This window comes from Pleurodeles waltl, chromosome 9 (genome assembly GCF_031143425.1).
Source record: "Pleurodeles waltl isolate 20211129_DDA chromosome 9, aPleWal1.hap1.20221129, whole genome shotgun sequence".
Lineage (NCBI taxonomy): Eukaryota > Metazoa > Chordata > Amphibia > Caudata > Salamandridae > Pleurodeles > Pleurodeles waltl.
In genome coordinates this window covers 333,188,603-333,207,796 of record NC_090448.1, presented here as the reverse complement: position 1 = coordinate 333,207,796, position 19,194 = coordinate 333,188,603, and the positions used below count along the sequence as shown (strand labels likewise).

The 19,194-nt window shown below is 45.1% G+C and overlaps 1 protein-coding gene across 2 annotated transcripts in view; it reads right to left on the bottom strand.

Annotated features, from left to right (window-relative positions):
- RNF123 (ring finger protein 123) overlaps nt 1–19,194 on the bottom strand; it is a 1,441,353-nt gene that overhangs the window by 1,116,522 nt on the left and 305,637 nt on the right. For both annotated transcript variants that reach the window (XM_069206868.1, XM_069206867.1), the window contains exons 13-14: nt 16,175–16,300; nt 14,741–14,833 (exon numbers count right to left, since the gene is read on the bottom strand). In XM_069206868.1, coding sequence (XP_069062969.1) covers nt 14,741–14,833; nt 16,175–16,300 — 219 coding nt within the window. The remainder of the gene's footprint in view (nt 1–14,740; nt 14,834–16,174; nt 16,301–19,194) is intronic.

Sequence of the window (19,194 nt, the reverse complement as noted above, 5' to 3'; positions counted from 1 at the left end):
ATTTCTTATGTGACTTTAACAATGACTACTTCAAGCAGCTGGCACCGGGACAAGAGCTTTAGGGAGCAGCCCTAAACTGCCTGTGTTCAAGGTGTAGTCAGGTGGTAGGCCTTGGAGTCACGACCTGGATCAATGCACCGGAGGCAAACCAGGTGGCGGTCTGTCACAGACATCGGTCTGTGACAGGAACCACAGGACTTAAACCTGACTGGCTTTTTTGGGAGGAAAATACCTATTGCACACTGGGAGTTAAGCTCCAAAAAGTTTGCCAAAATGTCGAAAAATTTTCCAAAAATGGTAACTCCCTCCGGACCTTCACTGATGGTGCGGAGAGAAAAGAACTGATGTCAGCGCACAGACACCGCACGTCACTTCTGGCTTGGAGGACACCACTGAGCCGATCTACACCATCTACCTGCACAAAGGGTTACTTCTCAAGAGTTTCTGGATCCAGTCTGATGCCTGGGGAATATTCTAAGGTAAGGAATCTTTAGTTAGAAGACAGGGCCTTGTTAAAAGACAGTAATGGCCCAGCAGCCAATGGTCAGACTGTAGAATTTCAGTTAGCAGGGTTGCCTTACTTTCCACACTAGCCAACTGCAAATTCAAGACTTCCGCAGGATTAGGTGCTAAAGAACAAGTTACTTACCTTCAGTAATGCTTGATCTGGTAGAAACCCTATCTCGCCACCCATTCCTTACCCTAGAATTATCCCCATGTGTCAGACTGGATCCAGAAATCTTTTGTGAATAGTACCCCTGAGCGACAGTAGGTGGAATTGTATGGCTCTGCGTGGTGGTGTTGGCGTTGTCTGCGCCAGAAGTGATGTGCGTGGTGCCTATACAGGCTTCACCCCAGCATGCTGACGTCGGTTTCTTTTCGCAACTTTTCATGCAACGAGCACAGAGCCACGAAGGACACTGACCTAAAAATCTGCTTCCAGAGCAGGCAGGATGGATGGGTGGGTTGGTAAGGAATCTGCAGTCTCTACCAGATAAGGCATTAACAAAGGTAACTTGTTTATCTGATTGAGACTTTTAGCCGCAGACACCTTACTTTAGAATAGATACCCAAACAATTCCTCCCCTGAGGAGAGTCTGCAAACCCAATTTAGACCTGAAAGTCCTGCAGGACCGAACAGGCGAAGTGAGTATCACGACAGACCTGACTGTCTAGGAGGTTGTCTTTGGTGAACATGTGCAGCAAACCACGTTTGCTCCTGACAGATGTCCAAGACCGGAAGTCTGTTGCAGCTCTGGTGAAATGAGGACACAAGCCCTAGCCCTCTGCATAGCAAATCTTAATACAGGGCACAATCCATCAGGAGACAGTTCATTTCTGCAGGCCTTTCCTTTCTTGTCTCCAATATACCCCACAAAGAGTTGATTGTCCACCCGGAATGGTCATGTGCAGTCAAGGTAGAAAGGCAATGCTCTTTCTGGGTCCAGCAAGTGGAGTCTCTCCTCTTCTTTAGAGGAATGAGGCAGACTATGAAAGGAAGGCAAGGTTATAAACTGGCCTATGTGGAACAGGGTGACTACCTTCAGCAAGAAGGATACTTGACTCCGAAGGACCAGTTTTGTCTAGATAAAAGAAATTTATGGAGGCTGAGATGACAGCGCCTACAGTTCACAGACCCGCCAGGCAGATTTGTTATCAGACATGCCGTGTTGATGGTGAGGAGCCTATTATGAAATGCCTCCAGGGGAGCGCAAATTAGAAAGTTAAGAACCAAATTAAGGTCCCATTGAGGCATGACAAAGGGAGCTGGAGGAGACGCGTGCTGAAGACCTTTAAGGAACCTATTTACAATAGGGGACTTGAAAAGGAAGGACTGATCTGACAGCGTCAGAAAGGCTGAGATAGCAGATTTTTTTAAACCTTCAGCGTGCCATATGCAGAGCCTTGCTGTGCCAAGGTAAAGATAAACAAAAAAAACTTGGTAAAAGGGTGCAGAAAAAGGTCAACCTGTTGGTACACTATGCCACAAACTCGCTCCCATAGCGGGTGTGGTGGAGGGACACTGAGCAGCCAAAATAACATTAACATTACAGACTTCGGGAAGGTCAAAAGGTGTCAACTGACTCAATCTCCATGCATGAAGGTGGAGCTTTGACACATGTGGGTGGAGATCCCTCCTCTGCAGCTGCGACAGGAGATACTCCTAAAGGACAAATGGACATGCTCAAAAGCTCGGGAGACCAGACTCTCAGGGTCCTGTCCGAAGCCAGATGGATGACTTGTGTCTGGTCACTCCTGAGCTTCTTAAGAACTCTGGGCAGAAACAGTATTGTCGGAAAGGCATACAGGAGGCTAGAGCGCAACTAACAATGAAGAGCGTCTAATAATGAGAGCTGCCTTGGAAACTTCAGTGTGCAGAACCAATGGCATTGTGCATTTTCAATAGTGGCAAACAGATCTAACCAAGGCTCACCCCACTCCAGAAAGAGACCTTGCACCACTTCCGGTTGAAGACATCCCTAGTGATCCACTAGGCATCTTCAGCTGACCCCTTTGGCACTCAAAGCCTGCCAGGTGTTAACCAAAAGTGAAATGCCCTGACGTTCTAGCCATGTCCAGATACGCATGACTTCTTGACAGAGGATCATGAACCCACCCCATCATACTTGATGCAGTACCACATGGCGGCGTTGTTGTCGTGAAAATCTGTACTAGCCTTGATGAACGATACAGGGAGTGCAGAATTATTAGGCAAATGAGTATTTTGACCACATCATCCTCTTTATGCATGTTGTCTTACTCCAAGCTGTATAGGCTCGAAAGCCTACTACCAATTAAGCATTTAAGGTGATGTGCATCTCTGTAATGAGAAGGGGTGTGGTCTAATGACATCACCACCCTATATCAGGTGTGCATAATTATTAGGCAACTTCCTTTCCTTTGGCAAAATGGGTCAAAAGAAGGACTTGACAGGCTCAGAAAAGTCCAAAATAGTGAGATATCTTGCAGAGGGATGCAGCACTCTTAAAATTGCAAAGCTTCTGAAGCGTGATCATCGAACAATCAAGCGTTTCATTCAAAATAGTCAACAGGGTCGCAAGAAGCGTGTGGAAAAACCAAGGCGCAAAATAACTGCCCATGAACTGAGAAAAGTCAAGCGTGCAGCTGCCACGATGCCACTTGCCACCAGTTTGGCCATATTTCAGAGCTGCAACATCACTGGAGTGCCCAAAAGCACAAGGTGTGCAATACTCAGAGACATGGCCATGGTAAGAAAGGCTGAAAGACGACCACCACTGAACAAGACACACAAGCTGAAACGTCCAGACTGGGCCAAGAAATATCTCAAGACTGATTTTCTAAGGTTTTATGGACTGATGAAATGAGAGTGAGTCTTGATGGGCCAGATGGATGGGCCCGTGGCTGGATTGGTAAAGGGCAGAGAGCTCCAGTCCGACTCAGACGCCAGCAAGGTGGAGGTGGAGTACTGGTTTGGGCTGGTATCATCAAAGATGAGCTTGTGGGGCCTTTTCGGGTTGAGGATGGAGTCAAGCTCAACTCCCAGTCCTACTGCCAGTTCCTGGTAGACACCTTCTTCAAGCAGTGGTACAGGAAGAAGTCTGCATCCTTCAAGAAAAACATGATTTTCATGCAGGACAATGCTCCATCACACGCGTCCAAGTACTCCACAGCGTGGCTGGCAAGAAAGGGTATAAAAGAAGGAAATCTAATGACATGGCCTCCTTGTTCACCTGATCTGAACCCCATTGAGAACCTGTGGTCCATCATCAAATGTGAGATTTACAAGGAGGGAAAACAGTACACCTCTCTGAACAGTGTCTGGGAGGCTGTGGTTGCTGCTGCACGCAATGTTGATGGTGAACAGATCAAAACACTGACAGAATCCATGGATGGCAGGCTTTTGAGTGTCCTTGCAAAGAAAGGTGGCTATATTGGTCACTGATTTGTTTTTGTTTTGTTTTTGAATGTCAGACATGTATATTTGTGAATGTTGAGATGTTATATTGGTTTCACTGGTAATAATAAATAATTGAAATGGGTATATATTTGTTTTTTGTTAAGTTGCCTAATAATTATGCACAGTAATAGTCACCTGCACACACAGATATCCCCCTAACATAGCTAAAACTAAAAACAAACTAAAAACTACTTCCAAAAATATTCAGCTTTGATATTAATGAGTTTTTTGGGTTCATTGAGAACATGGTTGTTGTTCAATAATAAAATGAATCCTCAAAAATACAACTTGCCTAATAATTCTGCACTCCCTGTAGAAAGGCTTTCAAGGTTGAGGTGGACTCTGTATTCCTCCAAAGAGCAGGGTCCTCTGATCGCCACCTCTCCCAGATGGCCAAGGTCCAGGGCAGATAAGACTTGAGCCACTATGAGCAGTTTGAGTTTCTCCTTTTTCAGGAAGCAAGTCTAGGATAGGAGATATGCCTCTGTCCTTTCTGGGCCCCAGCAAGTTGTGGGAATAACAACTATGACCTACTTCAGATGCCAGCACCTGCTCTATGGCTCCCTTGGCCAAGAGAGCCTGCACTTCCAGGCAAAGTAATGAGATGTTGTCCTAAGTCAGCCAATCGTATATGGGTAGCATGAGTGCAGGGATAGAAACAAAGGGGAGGAAGTAGTCCCTGTGGACAATCGGGGGAACCCAGCTGTCATTGTTCTCCAGTGGGGGCAGGTGATGACATTGCACTGTGTGCCCATGATGGTCAGTGGGCAAACTATAGGGGCTTGGAGGCTGAAGAGGTGGGGGGGGGGGGGACTGGCTACCTGAACCACTAGGCCTGTGGGTGCCACGTCCTCTTCCATGGAAGAACTGAGAAGTCTGCTGACCGTAGTGGAATGGCAGTTAGAGACACGGATGGAAGCCCCTTTGGTGGCCACAAAAGGATCAGGAGGCAGACAGCACTTGCGAGGGGCCATGGAAACACCCAAGGACCTGGCAGTAGCTCTGCTGTCCTTGAAGCACTCCTGCGCTGAGTCAGCCTTGTCACAAAAGAGATGCCATTAAAAGGCATGTCCAGAAGTGAGGCTTGGACATCCCCAGAAAAGCCAGTCGTCCTCAGCCAGAAATGGTGAAGTAAGGCCACCAACAATTAAACCAATCTGCCTAGCCAGTCTGTCATATACAGCCCAAAGCGTACGGTGAACTTGGCTGCGTCTCTCCCGTCGGCAATAGTTTGAAGGAGTATGGCTAGGGCCTCCTACGAGACCACACACAGGACCTGCAGAACTGAGCCCCATAGCAAGTGGGACTATTGGACCAAAAGGTATGCAGTGTCCACCAACTACGGTGCCAGGTTGGCTAGAAAAGAACATCTTCTTCCCCAAGATATCCAGCCTCTTGGATTTCCTGTCCAGGGGAATGGTAGGGAAGGTGCCAGCATTTACTTTAGAAGTGGACCTTTGGCTCACCAAGCTCTCTGGGGTGGGGTGTGTTGTGAGAAAACTGGGGTCCTCTGGGCAAAGTGATGGTGACAGGCCATAGACCTATTCACGGGTACTCCTGTGCAGGGCTTGAATGAGGCCCGAGAAGGACATCCGAGAGGGCTTTGTTAAATTGGAGAAGCTTTTCAGAGGTGGTGACCTGGCGGAAGCACCTCAGACAACACATTCATCTTGACCACAAAAGGGTAGCTGAAGGTCTAGGCTCTCAGCCGCACTTCAAACCACAATAGCAAATGAGGCCCCTTCCACTGTAGCCACAGTAGGAGTAGACACCAAACCAAAAGCCAGGGAGGTATTGAGTCCACTGGCATATGCCAGATCTTCACCCAAGTATACTCAGTGACATCCAGGGGCTGGTATTCATCAGGGTGCAGTGGCCCTTCACAATCCATCCCCAGGTGCTAGCCCAAAGAATTAGGCCACAGTCTCCGACCTAGGTGGTCTTCCCTGCAGTCGGCACTGGAAGCGGATTCATACAATGCCCATGTAGTTCTGCATCGGAGTCAGGGATGAGTACGGGGACTGCACTGCGGTGGGTGATGGGGACATCAGCAGTGGAGCCGGCACAGGGGGAAGGTCGAGGTGGCTCGACTGGCACCGATCCAGATCCATCCATGGATCCAAGAGGCTCGACTAGTGATGGGGACAAACCCACCAGCAGAACATGAGTAGAGGCCCCTTCTGAGCGCGCAGGCCACTCATAAATGAGGTGCATGGACTCATAAAATTCACGCAGTTGGGTGGGGGTCGCTCTGGCTCTTGAAACCTCAGGGAGGTGCAGAAACAGTGCGGGGGTAGGCGGATGACTGACAGATAGGGCAAAGTCGAAGACCTCTTTGTCTCCTTGTGCTTATTCCATTTGTGAGACTTACTCAAATAACTTCAACTGTGACAACGAGCGACTGGAGTGACTCTGGGACCGATATAGAGACCTTCACCTCGACTGGGATCGAGACCGTCACAGCGAGGAGCTTGAGGGACCACTCCCTTAAAACCTTAGGGTGCAGGGCACAACAATCAACACAGGTCTTGGTGACATGGTGGTGCTCAAGGTACTAAAGGCAGACGAAGTGTGGATCTGCCATGCACATTTGCTGGTGACAGGCGCGACAGGGCTTGAAACAAGGCTTCCTTGTGGACAGCCCTGCTACACCAGGAGACAAAACCTCAAAATCTTCAACAAAAGGGTTAAAAAACAAAACAAAAAGGTCGGTCAAAAAATTATTGGCGGTAGCTCTTCTGCGGATCTGCACTGACTGGCACGGAAAGAAAACAACTGACAAACCCACTGAGGTGGCACCTATGTATGCACCACACACATCACTTCGATCACGGATGCCGTCAACAGGAGGAGACAAATGACACCTCCTACTGGCACACAGGTGTACTGCTCATGAAAAATGTCCAGATCCAGTCTGACGCCTAGGGATAATTCTAAGGTAAGGAATCTGAGGCTAGAAGCCTCCATCAGATAGACATTTTTAGAGATAAGGACTGTGTCATAGGGCTCACAGAACAAAATAACTTCTCTTCCTTTTTCTAATGATCTACAGTCAGTGCAAAGCCACCTATGGAATCTCATTGGCCTGCATTTTAAAACCCGCATCCTCTGCCCATTACACTTATTAGAAGAATCTTTCAACTGAGTCCTGGACTTATCGGAAAACAGTGAAAAGGACAAAGAGCAACGTCACAACTTGGATAAGACCAACCTCTTTACTTGTGTATAAGAAGTACAGAGTTTGCCTTATTGCTCTATGATGGCAATCTAAAGTATAAGGGAACATTTGTTGCAGGACTTGGAGTCATGTTTGGTGTTGCAGAACCAAGACTGCCAGACCCTCTTTGGGGGCCATTGTACAGGCAGTGGATACTGCGCGCCAACATTGGTGGTTGTTTGCCACTAGGGTCTGGGGATCTGTCCTAATTGGGCTCCAAAAAAACAGGCCAAGAGCCATCCTTTCATGTTTTGACTCATGGATAGGAGGGTGACCAGTCACTGACTGCTAAGGGAGGTGGCGTGGGGGGAAAGAGTTCAGAACTTACAAGTTAATCAACAATATTGCAATGTCAAGTGCTCATTTTTTATGGAAAAATAAAGTATTTTCTGCTCACATAAGAATTTAATACTACATTCTCCAATAGGTAATTTATAGAGGGTTGTCATAAGGTGCATTCTAAAAGAGCAACACCTCATTCCTTCCCAGTAACCATGCTCCTTCAGTTATGGCTGATACCTGCTATTACCATCCTCAATACAGTAGGATCTTTGACAGAGATTAGGTTATGGTGCAGATGGTTCAACTGTTCTCACTAGTTCACAGACAACTCAGTTCAATGCATTTCTTTAGCAAACACTCTCATAACAAGTGTGGTAGACTCCACAATGTCCCTCAGTCTCTCATCCCCAAGTGCAGGCTAAGCCTTTCAGTTTGCAGCAAATGCAGGTTTCACGCACAAACTCACATCAGTGACTCTTCTTTTTTAGGCGCTGCAGTGGCAGCCTATCTCAAACCAAAGTTCGCAGGATGGACTCAGAAGGGTGGAACTATGTGTCAGTGTCAGTCTTCAGCAGCAGCGGCTATAGACAGGCTTTTAGCAATGGAAGTTGTGGCCTTCAGGTGGCCAAATCCCTCATCATGGTATCATTGGGGCAGTTAAAGACTTCAGACCAATCAGGGCTCTCTGCTTCGGCGGTGGTGTGGCTTTCCTCTTCTCGTCAGCAGCAGTAATACCAGTATCCTGGGCCTGCAGTAGGCTGCTGGGTCGAGACAGGAACACAAACTCTTATAACCTTGTACAACTTGATCTTGAACTGTGTAGAGACTGTGACTCTCTCACAGTATTGGTTAACACTGGTTCATTCACATAGGTCATCAGCTTTCACTGTGGTTTCCTCAATCCAGGAACACACTGGGCTTCACCTTTTGGTCAGTTTCTCCTCTGCTGTGCCAGGAACACTTTTTCCTTTCTCATGATGTCTTTCAGGGAGATCCCCCCAGCAGAAAATATTGACTTCATGTGATATCCCGTGAACTTTGGGAGATTGGCTGTCAGGCAGATATTAGCCCTGGTTGTACAGCAATTTTCCAAGTACTCTGTGGCACACTCTCTTCCTGGTCAGAAGAACTTGGACTGGAACACGGTGGGATGGATTGGGTCCCACTTTCATTAACATTTTCCAGACAAGGCATTTGGATACAACTGTCTAGGGTTTAGGAACCAGTCTGCTCTCCAGACACGGCCTGGAAAATGATGTCTTCCACAGCAGGTAGAAATTAAGCTGGCTCCAAACAGAAGTATCCAACAAACAGGCACAATAAGGAATGAGTTTCTCTGTACCCAGATGTCATCATCTTTGCTGAAGTCAACTCAAAGACAAATAAAAGGAGATGACCTAGAAACCTCCTTACCTTGAGGAACAGAAAGTGCAGTCCAGCACCTCAACCCTATCATCTACCAAATGGTCATGCTCAGGAAGAACTAAGCAGTAGTCCATTGTTAACAGGGACATCATGGAATTTCTAAACACAGTCTGTTCTCTATCCTCCTCACTTCAGTGTCTGAGTCTCAACCTCAGGAATGAAAGCAATACACTTCCAAATTGTAGGTGAACCTGTGTTCACCCTCCACCTGTACCATGCTAAGCCAGGAGCATTCAGAATGGATCCGCTGGCCCCAGCTCTCGTGTACTAGGGAGCACTTCAGAAACATGCTGGTGGATGTGATTAAGGAAGAAATAATGGAACTAGTGAAGGCAACACAATGGTTGTCTTATGTGGTAATTACAAAGAAAGATGGAAAATCAGATTTTGCATTTACTTGCATAGCCTTAATAAAAATATTGGGATGGACAATTTTCCACTCCCTATTATCACTGAAGTAGTATTGCGGATAACTAGGAGGGGTTTGTGCTTCTTAAAACTGGATTTGAAGGCTGCGTACCACCAGATCAGTTTCACAAAGAGCAATAATAACCAAGGGGGGGTATATAAATGTACATGCTGCTATTTGGTCTTGCCTCAGCAGCTACGTCCTCAAGGAAGGTGCCTTGAAGAGAAACTTCAGTGTTTGGGAGGAGAGTGTAGAGGAACACAATGTGGCTTATTTAACCAGTACAGAACAAGTTGGCTAAGGTGGGCTTAATATTAAGCAAATAAAAATGGTTACTCATGCAGGAGAATCTTTGAACACACTATTACAGCAAATGGGGTGAGACCAACAGTTTCTTTGGTGAAGACAGGTCTGGCTCTATCACTGAAAGACAACAATCAATGGGCCTCATATAATACTATGCAAAACCTGTTAGAGACTGGGAAAACACAAACTCTGCCTAAGCTGTTGCACAAAGTGAAGACATTTAAATGGTGCGAGTTTCAACAAAGGTACTTTGACAATATATGGAAGAAGTAATTGAAGCTAAAATATTGACTCAGTCCGATACCTCAAGGAAGACCATTGTGATTGTGGATGTTCGTGCCATTGGTCCGGGTGCTCTGCTCTTACAAATTCATGATCAGATAGAGAAACAGGTTGCCTTTGTTTCCTGAGCTCTCACCATAACTGAGAGGAAATATTCAGTGAACAAGAATAGTATGGCAGCTACGTGAAGAGGTGAATATTTTAGGACTTATGTCTGAGGATTATGTTATAAACTGTTGGTGTCAAAACTTCAAGATTATAAGTATGTGATGGAGTACAAAACAGGACAGCAAATTAAACAGGAACAATCTTTGTCTAGTTTACTGATATGATAAGACATGGATAAGATGCTAAACAAAGAAGACTGAGGCCCTCTTTACAACCCTGGTGGTCGGTGTTAAAGCAGCGGTAATACCGCCAACAGGCCGGCGGTAATAAAAAAAAGGGATTTGGACCATGGTGGTTAACGCCATCCAAAACCGCCACTTTAACACACCAACCGCCAGGGTGGTAAAAGCCGCTGGGCTGGAGACTTCGATCTCCAGCCCAACGGCCACCACAATCCCACCCTCATGATTACGACCCAGCCTCCTGCCATGGTTTTCGTGAGAAACATACCACCACGAAAACCATGGCGGTAGGCTCTATCAGTGCCAGGGAATCCGTTCCCTGGCACTGATAGGAGTCTCCCCTGGCCCCCTCCCCACCCGCTCCTGCCCCCGCACATATACACACCCACACCCATATACACACACATGCACACACGCATACCCACCACCACCCATACATACCCAAACACCACAACACACACCAACATACCTTGTCACACACATGCATTCACAACACACAACACTCACAATCACTCATTCACGCATGCATCCTACCCGACTCAAACCCGCATGCACACCAATACATACACACACCCCTGCCCACATACACACAACACCCCCCACCGCCCTCGCTGGTCAGTGAACCCACCTTACCTGCTTGCAGGGGGTCCTCTGGCTGGAGATGGTCCGCGTCGGTGCGGTCAGCAGCAGCATCCACCAGCAAAACACCGCCAGGCCGTATCCTTGCTCCCGATACAGTCGGCGGTGTTTTGCTGGCGTGGAGGTGCTGCTGTCTGCCACGCCGCCTTACCGCCGTGACCGTCGGAGGTGTTCCACCAGCATTCTGGCGGAATACCGTCGGCGGTCATGATACCGGTAGACAGCTGGTAGCCACGGCGGGGTATGTTGGTGGCCGTTGCCGTGGCAGTCGATACTGCCAATGTTAAAATGAGGGCCTGAGTGTCCTAAGGGTGGCCAACAGCCAGCATATCATGTAGAGATGTGGCAGGCTGATTTAAAGGAGCACTGGGTGGGGCTAATGAAAAGGATGGAGTGTCACAAAATGTACAAACAAATGACAACTGAAGGGGAAGGCATGAGAATTCATGTGTTGGGTGGAACTGTATATTAAAATGTTGGATGAATAATCTGCTGACAAGGGGCAGGCAGCTTTGTAGGACAACAGGTGGTGCCACAGGAGGTACAATGTTAAAGAATTGTCAACATAGCACATGAAGGACATCTTAATCAAACCCTAACAAAGAAAAGGGTTGACAAACATTTTAAGGCCAGCAGTCGATGATCAATCATACAACTGGCTTATACGGAGGGAGAGAAGATGTCAAAGTTGTCAGTGGAAAATGTTTAACACACAGAATATACAGGTAAGCCATTGAGGGTCTTTGGACTCAGATTGTTGTGGGGGCTTAGAGTTAAAGTCAAGTCTATGCTGGGGTGGTTACAGATGTCCTTTCGAAGTGGTTACAGGTAGACTTTCTTGGTAGCTGCTAACAGCTATTAGCAATTATGTTTTGAGAGAATTGTTCACGAGGAAAGGATTTACCAAAAAAAACATATCACATATAATGGTACACAAATGAACACAGAAAATTTGAGTTTTTAGAGAACTGTGGAATTAAGCACAGTCGTAAGGCTTTGTTGAGCCAACAGAGTGGTTGAGAGGCCCAACACAATGGTCAAAGGAAATATTCAGTTGGTGTTTAACAGTCGAATAAATGTACAAGAGATAGTGATGCACATGATTTTGACTTTTAGCACTACCACTAACAGTTTGATTGCTAGGCCATCATTTGAAATAATGTGAGGGAGAGAACCTTGAACAAAACTTGCTTCTGCCTCGTTGAAGTGTTTGGTACATGTAAAATAGGTGTGCAAGAGGGGGCATCGCAAGACTGAAGAAGAGGTAAGAGTGTGCGAATGCATGTTTTTCAATGTTTTATGGTCCATGTCTGTTAAGATGACTAAAGGAAACCAACAAGTACTTAAAGAAAGTCAGAAGTTGAATCACAGAAGGGTTGAAGTTTATCAGTGAGGAGGCGTGCCTAAAGGTGAGGGTGGAGTTGAGAAGTAGTGCACTGGTTCATGTTGATCAGTAATGAAAAATGAGCCAAAAAGGTGAAAGCACTGATGTAGCTGTGGGCGGGTTGATAAGGAAAGGCATGTAGAGATAAATGGAGTAACACACAATGGTGTGGTGAGTAGAAGGGGTGAAAGTGCAAGAAGAAGTAGGTTAAGGAGAGCACCCACTTTCATGCTTGTGTGGTTAGATTGCACACTCTGGGTAGGTTAGTACCCAGAGTTGGTCTTCTGGCCTGGGATTGGGAGGCTCAGCATCCTCGCAGAAATCATTTGTAGTTTACTTGTACATTGCAATTCATTTTAAGGTGTATCCTTATTTCATAAGTGTTTTCATTCATACTTTGTTCTACCTTTTAACTTCCAATTTAGGAATACATAGTATTTACAGGGTACATTTGTCTCTTTCAGCATCCTGTTTGTTTTGTAGGAACCAAATGTATGTGGTTAATGTATTATGTTTTAGTTACTTACCATTGCAAGGGAGGAAGACGTGTTAAGCCATTAAGGCATCTGAAAAGTATGACCACCAAAAGGTCAAGGTTATTGTGCATTTTTGAGTGGGATTCCCTGGTTCTCAGTTGGTGAACTAGCTGTCACTGTCAACCACAAATAGGTTGTGGAGAGATAAACTTCTAATTAATAGCAACCATTTGAGGCGTTCCTGTTACAAGAGGCACTCATCTTGCTTATCAAACCTTTCCATTCTCACCCCACCGTTCTCAACTAAGGAGATCTTTAACATTTACCAGAGGACAAGACAAGTGACATCTGAATGACCAAACAACATTGTGAAGACCCCTTCAACTACTCTGAATCAAAATTCACCAATACCCAAAATTACACCTCTGGGTCACAGGAATATGCTCCCTAAGTTTCAGTCATGCCACACTGTTGTTATAGTTGACTCTCATCTCACTCCAATCTGTGGAGACTATTCAGCTGCTTAACATAGCTAATAAAATAAAAGCATCCAAGACACTTATGGACCTTTGCTTAGTCTCATCCTTCACACAATTCCACTTCTTCATCATGGTGGACACATTAAATGTAATTAACAAAACCTTCCTTTGCGGAGTTGTCTCACACCCTCTGAAACATGACATTTTTACCTCCTACGCATCCCCCTAGGAAATGCTATCTGAACACCTGAATACCTTAGCAAACTACTGACCCACCTGTGAAACTCAACAACTGCCTTCATGACAATCAGTTAAGAGTCTCACCTCAAGACAGATGGAATCAGCCTTATCCAAACATTAGGCAGGTGCTTCTTCTATCCATTGAGGAGAGCAACATACGATCACATGTACCTTTTGACATTTCAGCAGTTAACACAATCATCACACCATTCTACCGGAAAGGCTAGAACAATGGGCAAGCATAGCCAGACCGGCTCTCTTATGAACATAATCATTCCTCATCAACTGCAGTCAAAATCAGAACAGTGTGTCAAATCATCTATATGTCCTGTTATGTATGGCATACCCCAAGGCCCATCCCATTCATGTCCACTAGGCAATATCCACTTAAGTACCTTGACACAGCTACTAGACCAATACTACACAATGTAGAAGATATGTAAATCCACTTCCAGGTTGATCATCGGACAACCAGCCACCACTACATTTACTACTTGTACCACTTCCTCGTTTGAATGAAGGAGAACTTTCTCTGTATGTATGCAGCTAAAACACAGATCTGTGTGATAGGGGCAATAGAACTCAATACATAACCCTGCCAGAGCCTTGACATGCTGCATCAATTCCATGAAAGTAAGAAATCTGAGACTACTCTTGTGCACATCTTTCCTTAGTACCTCAGGTTAACACAGTAGTTAAAGGCAACAATTTCCAACTCTTCCTACTCTGCAAAATCCTAGCACTATTTCACCTTGACAAGGAGCGGAGCTGACTAGAGCTTTGATTTTATACTGGTCTTCCCCAAAATTCATCACCTTCCAGAAAGTTTCACTTACCATTTGCTCATCTGATCAATCTACAAACTTACAAAAAAATAAAAAACATCAAGGCAGGTGCCAGGAAGTGCAAGGACCAAAACAGTGGATTGCCCTGAACCACAATCTGAGATCTGAACCCATGCACATGCTTATTTAGACATGCCTTCAACTGCACAACCAAAGGTTTGAACCAGAACGACACCAGATTTGACTAACCAGCCACCCACTCAGACTTCATTTGACCATACTAACACTTTTTTCTTTGCATCTGAATAACTTAAGGCATCACTCAGAAGTAACCTAATGGCTACATACAGCACCCCGAAATAAATAAATACATTTTTAATAATGTCTGTGATAGTGACATGAACTTTTTGCCTATAAATCATTCTGAAAGCCCCATCTAGGCACTGCATAAAACCAATAGACAAAATGTGTTAGCAACGCAGCAATAAAACCAAAAAGAAGGACAGACCCCATATGCGTTACTTACTTGCAATCCAAGGTCAGGGATGATAGGAGAAAACCTGTATGCACGCAGCAGGGACATCATCAGCTGTTTGAGACATTCCTGCACTTCATAATCCTGCAAATCAAAATGAGCCATATGTTTTTGTGTGCCACCATAATTTATAGGGACGAGAGGCAGAGAAGATAATCGATACAACTATAACACCATGACCTAAAGAAGGTAAAGTTGCTTCAATCACTTTAAAGTTCAGGAATCCACACAAAATTGTTATTCTGTAGGACACAGATCAGATGTCACAAGCAACCTCAAAAGACTTCAGAAAATCAGTATTAAAGCAAAACTATTTGGAATTTCATTCATTGTGTAGATGTAATTCAGTTACCTCATGTAATGACTTTCCATGAGAGTCAAACACAGCAAACTGTTTACTGCATGCAAGACATAGAAGTACAGTTGTCTAAAGTAATACCCTGCCAGCTGCAAAATGCAAAATAACTAATAGCATGCTATAAAAGGAAAATAATACTACAATTAAAATAATAGGACTGGGTGAACTACTCACTCTTGAAATGGGACGCTGTATCTCTGAGAAGGATGTGATGGCCAATGAGTAGGCAGAACACTATGTTACCCATATGAAAAATACACTTTGTTAATCAAGAAGTGATTGTGCCAGGATAATAACTTTAGGTGGCTTATTCATAGTTTCTGCTACCATCGAGGATCCCATAGGACTGAGAAAGGTTCACTACTTTATTTTTCCATATGTATTAAAATTTGTCTGTCCGATATGCTTTCAAGAAACAACTGCTTTTGCACAACTCTTCTTGTAGAGCACTCACTTACCAATATTCATAAAAAGCAAAAGTTAACTTTCTGAAGGGATGGTGAAGGTGCTCACCACCAAAACTTCAATTTAGGTGGGGCTACAGGCATAGGGTGAAGCAGAGTTTTGCAAATATCGGCACACCAGAGGCTGAAAACAGCACAAGATATATAAAATCACAAATTAAATTCAAGGAATTAAAATCAAATTATTTTAAGCAAGACTTCTCTACTCGTCCGTCTACTGGTAAATTGATACTGAGCAGTCAGTGTTTAATCCATATATTACACCTTCTCTTAAAAGGACACATTTTCAGCATCTGACATATAGCAAGGGGCACATGTGGGAATATTATTCGACAAGGTAGTGTGTCAAATGTCAGGTACATTTTAAACAACACAACTCTGCACTTTACATCAGGCTGGCTATTTCAGGCTGCTCAAATATAACAGGTTTCTAATTTATTTCACAAAAATTATGGATACCAAGTGCGAAAAAACCAACATTAAATGTTATTTTTAAAAACAAAACAGAGAAATGAGATTTGGATGTAAGCATAAATCCAAGTTTACAAGTAGACACATGCACAGTGCTAAAACGATATTTGGAAATTGAATATACAAACCCACCTCCATAAGAAGCCACATCAGATCCAGGAGTCGCTGAATAAGAGAGTGCTCTTCCACAGAGCCGCCTCCCTCCAGGATGCTGAGGAGGAAATTCATCAGGACATCTTCCACCAGGTAGACTTTGCACTGAGGGCAAAACAACAACTCAAATTAACACCAGACAACCTCTGAAGAGCCTAGGTGTCAACTGGTGGTAACATGTGATATGTAAGTGTACATAATTCACAATCTATCCAGTAAACAGATTCTTCCCTACCAACAAACTGTAATTTTACTACACTGTAGGGAAGGAGGTTTTGTTAAGCTAAATGCTTCGCTAACAGTGGGTGCTGTCTGCCACAGGGCACCTTCCTAAACCTGAACTCTGGTTGATGTGGCTCTAAATCATCACCTTCCTTCCAAGAAGTATCTAATGGCTGCTTCTAGCTCTAGCCTTAATGGATGATAGATGCTACATATTTTCCAGAGGATACAAGAATGCAGTATTCAGACATCTACAAAAGTAGGTCTCTCCTTGAAATGATTACCTTTTGAACCGTTACATATTTTTAGCAATGGCAAGTAAGCAATAGATTTAACAACTGAATATTAACAATTCAAAAAGTACTATAATTAGACTTTAAAAACATAAAAGTACGTTTTCTACTTACACTAGCCTCCGTGGTAAAAAAAAAAAAAAAAAAGTAATCTTTCTCTAAGCATGACAGCCGATGGAGATGTGGTCAGGTGGGAACAAATACGGCTTTGACTCGGGCTCCTGCTACTAACCACCTTACTCCTCCTCCTGACCAACTAGCTTTGGGACACTGAGTGCCCAGGGAACTGAGGAATCAAGTGGCAAATACAGTGATGTTGTCCTAGGTTGTTTTTGCTAAGCAGTTGGAGTTCCAGGAGGGGAACAACATGCATGTAGATCTTGTGCATCAAAGTTTCCAACTTTGGCCAAACCCTTTACTATGCAGCTAGGCGATAGGCTTAGGAGTCCACAGTTCTGGATGTACCTTTAACTCTCACTTTAGGTGAAGAAAATGACATAACATCTTAGGCATGAAGTCCCTAGGTGAAAGCACCAACATGAAAATGAAGAGCCTTGCGGTGGTTGTTAGAAAAAACTGAAAGCATGTTGAGTCACGTTCTAAAGAAAACTGAAGTTTCAGCACACTGATATGTCATGTTGCAACATTTGGCAAGCCTGAGGCAGGAAAAGAAGGAGACAATTCAAGATGTGTCGATGCTCAAACACTGCACTATTGAGGGCCTGATTAAGCAGAAGCAAAGAATTATCATTTTAGAAATTCTGACAAGAACTGCCTACCTCAGGGCTTGAGGGCACACCTACAACTGGTGGTGAAGTACGCACTGTAGGAAGGTGCCACTGTTGGCATGGTTACTACCTCACTTTTTGCCTAGTGTTGATGCCAACTTTGAATGAAAGTGTGCTGGGATCCTACTAACCAGGCCCCAACACCAGTGTTCTTTCCCAAAATCTGTACCTTTGTTTCCACAACTGGCACAACCCTGGCCCACAGTTAAGTCCCTTGTAAAAGGTAACCATGGTACCACGGGCCCTCTGGCCAGGGAAGGGTCCCAAGGGCTGCAGCAGGTATTAAGCCACCCTAGGGAACTCCTCACCCAGCACATATTTGCATCTTGTGTGTGATGGTGGGAAGAAAAAAATAAAGTCGACATGGCACCCCTCTCAGGGTGCCCTGCCCACAAACCACTGCCTGTGGCATAGGTAAGACACCCCTCTAGCAGGTTTTACAGCCCTAAGGCAGGGTGCACCCTGGGTTGACCTCTCCACGACGACGCCTGCAGAGGGAATCCCGAAGACCCCGCCTGACTCCGAAAGCTCCGGATGAAGTTATCCGATGCCTAAAGACCCACTGCACCCCGCAGCCCCCAGGCCTTTGAGAAACCGATACCCGGTGCAGCAATGTTCAGCAGGTGGCCCTCCTCCATGTCCAGCCAGTGGTTTGCCAGAGACGACCCCCTGGACCTCGCCTGCAGCCTCTGAGTGACCCCCCGGGATCTCCTCATAGAGAATCATTGGAGACCCGACATCTTGTTTGCACCCTGCACCCAGCCACACAAGTGCCGCTGAATGTGCCCCCCCCCCCCCAAGCACTCCTTTGAACTCCCCCAGGTCTACCCTCCGAAGACGCAGGTACTTGCCTTCCTGCAGATCTGAAACCAGGTCCCCCTAGCCTCCATAGGAGCCCATGTTAATTTGCCTACACTTTGACCTCAGCACCTGGCCGGCACCTTGTGCTGGTGGTGGGTGTTTGGGGTTAACTTGAACTCCGACCTGTGGACTTCCTAACCCCTGGAGAATGGAACAGAAAGTCAAGTACTTACCTGTAAAACAATCAAACTTTTCTTCTCCGAGGAACTGTTTCTAAAAATTGCAATGTCCCTTTTAAAAACAGAGAATTGCCAATATTTCAAAAACTGTATGATTTATCGATTTCAAATAAAGTACTGTTGATACATGTGTGAAATACGAATCAATTGAAGTACTTACCTGCAACTTGAATCGTGTGGTTCTAAAAATAAATTTAGAAAATATATTTTTGCTATATAAAAACCATTGCTCTGGAGTTAAGTCATTGAGTGTGTGCTTCTATTGTGTGTGTGTGTGTGTGTGTACAACAAATGCTTTGCACTACCCTCTAATAAGCCTAACTGTTTGACCACACTACCACAAAAAAGAGCATTCATATTATCTACTTTGGCCTCTGTTAAGACTCTGGGGCACCCCTGGAATCTGTCACAATATATCTCATTTTGATGAACAAGTTACTTACCTTCGGTAACAAAGTATCTGGTAGAGACTATCTAGCTGCAGATTCCTTACCTTAGAGTTCCCTGGCGCCAGCTTCGAATCTGGAGTGTTTTCTGAGCAGTACCCTGCACGCGCGCTGTCGGGTGTCGTCGTTCGGATCCGCGTGCGCCGACCAGCTCCGCGTGCATTGTCAGCGTCTTTGTAGCCGTCTATGTCATCACGGTTGTCTATATAG